Genomic DNA, 10,265 nt, shown 5'->3' with positions numbered 1-10,265 from the left:
GCTGTAACTAGGCCTACACAACACGATAGACGAGCTCATTAAAGTGCAATGTACGGCACAATATGAACGCCTCTCTAAGACTAGAGCAGGCAGACACATCCTAGAGAAACTAGACATAGGTTACCACACACAGCACGGTGTCAAGGTGGACATCCCGAGAGAGACGAAGGAAACAATGGTAATACCGCCCGTACCAAAAAAGCATGCACCCAGAACACAATAAGGACAGACGAGAGAACAGAGCGAAGCAAATACAGAAGGAATTCGGTAGCGACAAGGACGCAGTGTTCGTAGACGCGGCTCGATACAGTCGCAGACGGGGTTTACGGCAGCCCTAATCGACAGGGAGAAATGGTGCAAGACGTGCACGACGATACGCACCACAAGTAACGAGATAGCGGAATAAGTAGCCATAGCGCTCGCAGTAGCGCAGACTAACGCAACCGTGATTGTCAACGACTCTCAGGCGGCAATAAGAAACTTTGCCAACGTCCGAATCTCCCGGAGGCACTACGCATTCTTCTTGCAAGAGGCCAAAATTGCAAAAGAAAGATGTACATCACCTGGACACCCGCTCACCCTCGCGGCTCGAGGGCTTACGGACCGAGCCGCAGTCGCAAGAGACGCCCCGACACCCTCCGGACGTGACGGTGCGGTAAATGAGTTTGACTGGGAGGACAGAATGACCACATATAATGACATCACGAAACACTATAGGTTACAGAGGTGTAACTGTCGCATGGCGGCAGTTACAAACTAGGACATATCCGAATCTTGCGCTCTCGCGCATCATATATCCGGATATCCAACCGACAAATGCAAAAAAATGTGAATCCAGAGCCACTCTGGAGCATATATTATGGGAATATATCATGGGCACGCGCTGGGAAGCCGCGCTGCTCAGCCCCGTCCAGCGGGCCATCCAGCCGTCCAGCGGGCCGTCCAGCGGGCCGAGGATGCCGCCAGGACCCGAGAACTCCTGGCCCACCTAGGCGGGGCCTTCGGCCCTCCCCACCGACTCGCAGGGCACACAATAAAGCTATTTCCTCCTCCTCCTCCTATACATGTGCACTTGTTTGTGCCCTTCAGGCTGCCAATAAGATGTACTAACTCACCCAGCAACACCATTTATCCCTGGTGGCGCTATATTTTTTATACATTGGATTGGATTGGAGAAACTTTATGTATGCCTGCAGTTGGGCGCTCGCGCGCCCCGACGAGGGCCTACGTCATCCTCGAAGGTGCCGTTACTCGGCGCGGGTCTCCGCTCGCCGTTGCCGGCTCGCTGGGTCCGTGCCTTTCGAGCGCCTCGAGGACCTGCTGGACGGCCCAGAGCTGATCGTCTCGGTCGAAGCTCTTCGCGGCTGCCTCGAGCCGCGGTGGGAGTGTTCTTGAGTTAGCGTCTTCTGGATATTTAATGCAGTCCCACAAGATGTGCGTGTAGTCTGCGGTCGCCCTCCGGCAGACTCTGCACATATCTGTCGGATATGTCTCGGGGTACATGCGATTCAACAGTTTCGGGCTCGGTAGCGATCCGGTCTGGAGTTGTCTCAGTACTACCGCCTCCGCTCGACTCAGTCTCGGGTGCGGGGGTGGAAGAGTCCTGCGAGCCAAGCGGTAGGCCTTCGTGATTTCATTGTAATCCGTCATGCGGTCCTTGGTTCCGAACCACGTCGGACGGTCTGTCGCCGGGGCGCGGTTGGTTAGCGCTCGCGCCGCGGCGTGTGCCGTCTCGTTATGGTTCTCATTGCGTTCCGACGCGTCGCCCGCGTGCGCCTGGAACCACTTGAGTCGTACTTTTCGTTCGTCTAGTTTTAGCGCTCGCAGTACGCGCTCAGCCTCCCTGCAGATTTGCCCTTTGGCGAAGTTTCGCACCGCCTGTCTTGAGTCACTCAGCACCGTGTGGCAGTCTGCGTCGGCGATGGCCAGGGCGATGGCTACCTCCTCCGCTTGCTCCGCTTCGGTGCTTCTCACGCTCGCTGCCGTCCTCGTGGCGCCGGTTGACGCCTCTATGACGACCGCTGCGAAGGCGTTCCGTTGGTATTCGGCCGCGTCCACGTACCGCGCATGTTCGTCGTTGGCATGCTGGTCGATGAGAGCCTTGGCCCTCGCCGCTCTTCTTCCCTTGTTGAACTCGGGATTCATGTTCCTCGGTATGGGGTCGATTCTGGTCTGGCGTCGGACCTCTTCGGGGACGGGGAGCTTCATCTCCACCTCGTTCGAGCGTCTTATTCCCAGAGCGTCCAGTATCTTCCTCCCGGCTTTGGTCATGGACAGCCGCTCCAGTTGAGAGGTCCGTTGCGCTTCGGCTATTTCTTCGAGCGTATTGTGTAGCCCGAGTTGTAACAAGCGGGCCGTGCTTGTGGACTCGAACAGGCCCAGCGCTGTCTTGTACGCTCTTGTGATGAGCACGTTGATTTTGTTTCGTTCGTGTTGCAGCCATCTGTGGTAGGCTGCAACGTACGCGACGTGGCCGATGATGAAAGATTGGACGAGCCTAATTAGGCTCTCCTCTCTCATGCCAGCCTTTCTGGAAGTGACTCGTTTGAGGAGTCGAATCGCGTTGGCTGTTTTTGCCTTGAGACGGGTGATGGTTTCGCCGTTCCTTCCGTGCTTTTCGATGACCATGCCTAGGATCCTAATTTTGCCGACCTCGGGGATTACGTTACCGGATTTGGTCACGATTCTGATTTTTTCGTTTTCGCGTTGTCTAGTCTTGCCTCTGCTGTATTTGGTAGGTGGGAGTATGAGAAGCTCCGATTTGCTCGGCGAACATCTCAGTCCGGTGCCTTCCAGCTGGTCTTCTATTGCGTCGACGGCGGCTTGCAGCGCGCCCTCGATGTGGGCGTCGCTGCCACCGGTCACCCATATCGTGATATCGTCCGCGTAGATAGTGTGCCTGACGTCTTCGATGCACCCGAGCTTTTCGGCCACTCCGATCATTACCAGGTTGAACAGCATTGGCGAAATGACCGATCCCTGTGGTGTTCCGGTGCTCCCGAGCTTCTTCTCTTGCGTCTGTAGGTCGCCTGCTCGTAGCTCGACGGTCCTGTCCGTGAGGAAGTCCTTGATGTAGGTGTAGGATCTTTCCCTCATGTTGAGCTTGGAGACTTGGGACAGAATCGCCGAGTGTTTCACCTTATCGAAGGCGCTCTGCAGGTCGAGCCCTAGGATGGCTTTGTTGTCGCGGGCGCTGCCGCCGTCATCGATGATTTGGTGTTTGAGCTGCAGCATCGCGTCCTGCGTGCTGAGATGCTGTCTGAAGCCGATCAAAGTGGCCGGGTACAGCCCTTCTCGTTCCAGGTAGTCTTGCCACCTGTTGAGCAGGACGTGCTCCAGCACCTTGCCCACGCAGGACGTGAGCGAGATGGGCCGGAGGTTATCCGTGTCCGGCGGCTTCCCCGGCTTGGGGATCAGGATGGTCTTGGCTGTCTTCCACAGCTTTGGCAGCGCTCCCGCTCTCCAGCACTTGTTGTAGTATTGTGCGAGCTTTTCAATCGAGCCGTCATCGAGGTTCTTGAGCGCCTTGTTCGTGACGAGGTCTGGGCCGGCTGCCGACCGGCTGTTGAGGTCGTGCAGGGCCGCGCGTACCTCCTCGACGTCGATGTCACGATCGAGGTTCGCGTTAGGCAGGCCGCTGTACGGCGCGTGTTGTTCGGTAGGTGTAGTCGGCAGGTATTTGTCGTTAATGCGCCTGGTGACTTCGTCGACGCCGTGTGCTGAGACCGCCCGATGTATGAGCTTGGCGAGTCTGTCCCTTTGGTGCGACTTGGTCTTCGTTTCGTCGAGCAGGTGCCGCAGTAGGTTCCACGTCTTCCCGCTATGCATCTGCCCGTCTGCCGCGTTGCAGATCTCGTTCCACTGTTGCATGCAGAGAGCGCGGCAGTGATCCTCGATCGCTCGGTTCAGCTCCGCCACCTTCTTTCTCAGTCTGCGGTTAAGCCGTTGTTTCTTCCAGCGATTTAGTATCGACTGTTTGGCCTCGATGAGATGCGCAAGCCGGCTGTCTACTTTGTCGATCTCCGCGCCCGTTTCAATCTCTTTAGTCGCGTCGCGTACGCTCTTGGTGATGTCGGCCGTCCACGAGTCGATGTCTTCGATCTCGTCGTCACCGTCGCTCTTCTGGCTTCTGGCGTCTCGAAAGGCATCCCAGTCTATCCATCTGTGTGTTTTGACGCTGGTGTCGTTGTGTTCCGGTACGCCGATTTCCACGATGGTGTGGTCGCTGCCTAGGTCGATCCCCGTGTTTCTCCATGTGATCGCGCCCCGGATGTCGTTCTTGACGAACGTGAGGTCTGGAGTGGTGTCCCGGGACACGGAGTTACCAATTCTCGTCGGATGTGTCGGGTCCGTGATGAGGGTAAAGTCGAGTTCCGTGGCGTCTTGGTACAGGTCGCGGCCCTTTGCTGTGTACTTGTTGTAGCCCCAGGCAGGGTTCATCGCGTTGAAGTCTCCGCACGCGATCAGGGTGTTACGGCCCGCTGCGGTGCTGGCTCTGTGCAGTAATGTCTTGAATCTCTGTTTTCTCTGAGATGGCTTGCTGTAGACGTTGAGCAGAAATATGCTTCCTTTTCTCTTCTTGCCAGGGATGATTTCGGTCAGTGTGTGCTCGATCTTGAGATTGCTTTGCAGCTCATGTTCGACGAACGTGAGTCCCTTCCTGACCAGGGTGCACAGGCCTCTGCCGTCGGGCGGTCCCTTGTGCACTCTGTAGCCGGGGAGGGACGGTGCGTCGGTTAGTGTCTCTTGTAGTAGTATAACGTCTGGCTTGCGCGCGGCATGTACGATGTGCTGTTGGATGACTGCCTTCTTCCTTCCAAAGCCGCGACAGTTCCACTGCCACGCGGTTACACCTGCTGCTGCTGGTGTTGCGTTGGCGGCCATGATTGCGTTGCCGTGTACGGGGCTCCCTGGTTGGGTGGATGATGCGCGAAGAGGGGCGCAAACGTCGGGTGGCCTACCATCGGCTGTAGGGTCCTTTCGATGTAGGCGAATCTGTTCGTGTTATCGGCTCGGTAGGTCTCCATTGTTTGTTTCAGTGCTGTCGCTGCTGCGATGTTTGTCGTGATTAGCTGTTCGAGTTTGCTGAATGTCGCTTCGAATTTCGCTTCGAGGCTGTCGATGTCGATGTCGATGGCTGTCGATGCCTCGATGGCTCGCTTCTTCGGTGCCGGTTCCTCTATGGCTTTCTCCTGGATGTTCGTTGTCGTTTCCTCGGTCTTGCTTGTGCTTGGCGTGGGTCTCTGTAGAGGCTCGTTGTTGCATAGCAGCAACTGACGAATCTTGGCGATCTCTTTCGTGAGGTTGTTGATGGTCGCTCGCAACGCCGCGTTTTCGTGTCTTAGGAGCTCATTTGCCTCCCGGACCTTATTAATATCTTCTTTCTTCGTGGTTTCGGTGATTTTCTGCACGTTCCTTATGTTGTTTCCTTTCGCTGCGTCGACCCAGCTCACTCGCTCACGTGACGGTGACGTTTTCCTGCTGAGGCTTCTCTTGCAACAACTGCTGTCTCTGGATTTGGGCGCGCGGTTTTCCGATGGGGTCCTTGACTTTCGCGCAGCTGGCGGCTTGTCCAGTGGCGGGAAATCGCTCTCCGACAGTAGCTGGCGTTCGGCCTGTCGGCGCTCCCATTGTCGCTTGCGCACTACGTAGGGGATCTTGTATTTCGCCTTGCACGTTCGGTCTCCGGTCGGGTGTTCGCCTCCGCACAACTGACATTTTGGGGTACAGCGATGGTCTTCTGTAGGGTTCGCGAGTCCGCAGGCCAGGCACGTCTTGATTGTGGGGGTCGGGCAAACGTCCTTGCGGTGTCCCACTCGGCCGCACTGCTGGCAGACGTCGATCTGTTTCTTGTAGAGGCGGCACGGAATCAGGGTGACTCCGTATCGGACAAAGTTCGGTACCTTGGGCCCCTGGAACACCACAATCGCAGTGGTCGTGCTTCCAATCCTTTTTGAGGCCACTGCTAGCGGGTTCCTCTCGTTGACGATCTTTCTATCTAGCTCTTCGGCGCTCGCGTCGATGGGGATGCCTCTGATGACGCCCTTCACGGTGTCGTGAGGTGCCGTGCGATATGCGCTGACCTCGTAGGGTTTGCCTTGAATGGATATTTCCTGGATTTTAGCGTACCTTGCCGCGTTGTCTTCGTTCGGTGTACTTACGACCATGATGTTCTGTTGTGTGTTGGGGCAGATGGTGTCCGCGGCGCTTTCCTCGCTCGTGATCTTGGCCGCAGCGAGTATGGCCGCAGCGACGGTGGTGGTGCCGGTCTTGACGATATCCAGTCCCCCTCTGGGTCTGACAACTATCTTGGTTTCTTCTAGTGGCATGGCTGGCATGCGTGCTGCCTTGATGGCTGAGGCTCTGACGTTCTTGTAGAATTTTGACCTCATGCTTGTTTGACACCCGCCGGGTGCGTCGGGCTTGCCGCTGGCGGGGGTCCGCTGGCGCAGCCTCGACATGCGTTCCCCCGCGAGCGTCCATCCGGCGTCGCTGTGGTATTCCTCGGGTGATATCTCTGTTCCCTGAACTTGAACGCAGATGTGATTGTCCACGATCATTGTTGTTTCAGAGGGCGCCTCCATCTCGGAGCTGACGAGTGGCAGCCGCCGAGGTGTACGGCAGGCCGCTGTCGGTGCGACGGTGTTGTTGGGCCGAGTGTCCGCGGAACACGCCTAAGCCTAGCAATCCTCCGCACGGCGGCAGTAGAAGCAGTCACGAAATATGGCAAAGCACCACTGGGGTCAGCTGGTATCGGTCGATGCGCTTCCCACTATTATGCTCTGGTTTGATTCTTTTAGAAACGAAACGATCAATATAGACAGACATACCGTGTGCAGTGATTTGTCATGTTCAATATTGAGATAGAGTCGACGAGATTCATATCACTAGTGACATCGCAATCTGTAGTTCATCGCGCAGGCCCGCAATGTTTCTCTCTGCTGTCACATATACTAAAACGCAATAATGTAATAATGCAACTGTATGTCCCAGCTTCCGCACATTTGTGCATACACGTGTTGTTGTGCAAGGATGTGATTTATGCAGGGCCTGGTTGCCGGCTAACACAACTCTGGAGTTCCTATTATGGCAGCAGTGAGACTACAAGCTAATTGATACAGGATGTGCTTTGTTCCGTGTTTTAGTGGCACATGTGGAACGCTCATTGTCATTTCAAACGAAACAGCAGCTGCCTTTAACCGCTTTTGACGTAGAAGCACCTGTGGTAACTGCACAGTTCGATATGGAGCCACCTGCACCTCATGCGGGTTTCTGGCGTTTATTCACATAGAACTATTGTGTTCCCAGAGTTTGTGCAAAATGACTGATGATATGAAAAAACAATTGGACATGGAGTTTTTCACGGCCTTTGAAGGGGCATGTCCGACACCTACGAACAATCAGTAGAATTGTGCACGAAACACTCCTCTGTATCGCACGTTGGTGTTGTGAACGGCGCGATTCGTTACAGGGAGGAACAATGAGAGAAAAAGAAACGAGAACGACTGCCTTCGGAAGTTTTCAGCACCTCATAATGCAGTGTCACTACAAGACTACGGGGCTATGTGTGGGAGATATTTTCAGATCACCATCTCTTTACCTGTCATTCTTGTTGTTCCTTTGTCTCCATCTGTTGCGCTCTACGAACAATGAGCTATTTTCTTCACGACTCGTGAGGTCGAGGAGCAAAATTAAAATGAGGGTTGGCAGCGCCATCCTTGCACGCCGCCACATTACGCGACATCGTAGGGAAAACGACAGTCGATGTTTTCATTGTGGCACTCAAACACGTCTAGCTGGTATAGGCAATGACGACCGCAAGTTCCCATAGGAAAGCTGGTTTTGGTGGTCTGGTATGAACAGGCTAGTCGGACCACTTCATGGTAGAGACAAAAAAGCCGTAGAAAAATGACATTACAAATGAACAGTTTCTGTTTGGTTTATTTTTCTTTAAAGACATGCGGGACAAGAACAGTGAGAAATATCTGGCGCAATTTATGCAACCGCTATAAACAGCTGGTATGCTAATTCAGCTTACAAACAGAACAGCTTCCTTATGCATACCTGCCAAAAGTTGTTCGTAAAGTTTACGAATTCGAGCTCGTTCTACAATTTTACGAATATTACGTCAATGGTTACGAAGAATAACAGCTGTTCTGAAAAAAAGATATGTTTTAAAGCTCTTGAAAGATGGGGTGGCGCGAGGTTAATACAAAATGCGCGCAAAAGAAGAAGTTTTATTAGTACTTGCGCTAACCATCGTTGTGGCAGCTCAAGGCGCCTCACAAACCAGCGAACACTTGCTTTGGTCAAGTTTATTGAGGTATGTCTCCTTAGGCCGGTGAAGTGTACGACACCGAAGTCACTGAAATATTCTCTGTCATCTAAAAGCATTGTGTTTGTTTGCATTGTGCGCCGCGTCTGTGGGTGCGTGCTCTCACCCCCCTCTCAGGGGTGGTCACGGGGAATTTCACTAATGATAACGTTCACCGGTTGGTGGGCATGCTCATGACAATGCTAGCCAATGGCAAAGAAGCTGAGTAACTCTACTTCTCCGCCAATTAGAAATATGCGATCTGCTCACTGCAAATTCGGAAGAGGTCGCTCGACCACACCACCATTTTATTATCCTGTTGCGTTTTTCAACTGTTGCTACATCGCTGGGCGGCACTATTTCTAAGCCCGGGTTTGTTTTCATACTGCTTTCCATACGACTTCTCGCAAAAGAATAACAGAAGAAGTACCGGAAGTTTGCGTGCACGAGCTGAAATTACATGTAAAAACCTGAGCATATTCTACTCTAACGAAGGGATGATTTCAAGCGCGTGGCTGAACAAGACCAAACTCGATAACACTGTTGCTTCCATGGTACTAAGCAAATAGTGTGCGATGACAGGGCGAGGCTGCTATGACTGGGCATTACAGAGACTATCGATGACAAAACTTTGGTGTGCTTTCGTCACCCGTTTTCATGCCTTCATTTAAGCGCACGCATTGAACTCGGGGACTAAGTCCACAAGAGGAAAGACCGTTCACTACCGCTGAAGCAATTCACGCAAGCTTGTTTATAAATGTTGTATGTTTGTTGTTCATCCCACACCTGCAATAGACTCATTGAGGCTGCACTCTGTATAAATAAATAAATAAATAAATAAATATAATAAATAAATAAATAAATAAATAAATAAATAAATAAATAATATTTCAAATACAATAAAAACATAATAAATATGTTTCGAACAATGCAATCTCAGTTTCGAAATAGTTGACATGGGATGACAAACCGTGGTTGTGATGACGCTGGACCTCAAGGCGATTAACATACACCTGACAAATTTATGTACATTCCTGGACTCGTGCCGGCCGTAGGCAGTGACGTCTTTCGAGGACTGTGTCTGGCTATGTAACTCTCTAGTTAACTTCGCATTTCAGGCTCCTAGAGTAGGTCACATGCTTAACCCAAGCTCCCTACCCCTTATCCACTTCCACAAATAGGAGCGCAACCTTCATTTAAATACAACTTTATACCGTAGCTTTGCCTCTTCTTCGCACTTTGTCGATGCTGGATGCTGTCTTGCCGTTGACGTATTGCGTGAAAACCAGTTCTTAACGGTTTTCACGCAACACGTCTTTGGTTTGCATCTTGTCCGCTGTGACCCCAGCCTATCATCATTATCCACGTTCATTCGTGTCACTCTGTAACGGACGCCACACCCACAAACCAACATGGGCGTTATCGTGCAAAATCTGCATAAACACGGCATGTCCTGCAAGGGGCTTAAGATGTAAGAGGACCCACCATGATGCTCATAACCCACTACCAGACAACTAACGCACTACAGAGTCACGACAAGACTACGCCGTTGATGCTCGCTAGACACTTTAATGCCTACTTCCAAGAAGCGGAAAACCAGTTCTTAACGGTTTTCACGCAACACGTCTTTGGTTTGCATCTTGTCCGCTGTGACCCCAGCCTATCATCATTATCCACGTTCATTCGTGTCACTCTGTAACGGATGCCACACCCACAAACCAACATGGGCGTCATCGTGCAAAATCTGCATAAACACGGCATTTGCGTGGTGAGCGTTATGCTTGTATAACGTTTGCGGAAACATCAGAGAAAGCTTCCACTAACACAAGTTCTCACATATACCTGAGATTCATCGAATTTTCATTTCTGTTCTTTAATGCAGACGAGAGCACCTTGTTCATTTAAGTATGACGTCCTGTTTTAGAGAAGTACTCCTGGAAAATATTCGGCC

The 10,265-nt window shown here is 52.5% G+C and overlaps 1 protein-coding gene across 1 annotated transcript; it reads right to left on the bottom strand.

Moving 5' to 3' along the window:
* Window positions 1-4,840: 4,840 nt before the first annotated feature.
* Window positions 4,841-6,584, bottom strand: LOC142574574 (uncharacterized). Its single transcript, XM_075683624.1, has one exon. The coding sequence runs from the start codon at window positions 6,582-6,584 to the stop codon at window positions 4,848-4,850; it is 1,737 nt and encodes a 578-aa protein (XP_075539739.1). The 3' UTR covers window positions 4,841-4,847.
* Between the last annotated feature and the right edge of the window lie 3,681 nt (window positions 6,585-10,265).

This window comes from Dermacentor variabilis, chromosome 3 (genome assembly GCF_050947875.1).
Source record: "Dermacentor variabilis isolate Ectoservices chromosome 3, ASM5094787v1, whole genome shotgun sequence".
Taxonomy (NCBI): Eukaryota; Metazoa; Arthropoda; class Arachnida; order Ixodida; family Ixodidae; genus Dermacentor; species Dermacentor variabilis.
The sequence above is the reverse complement of the archived record's forward strand: the minus strand, read 5'-3'. Positions and strand labels throughout refer to the sequence as shown.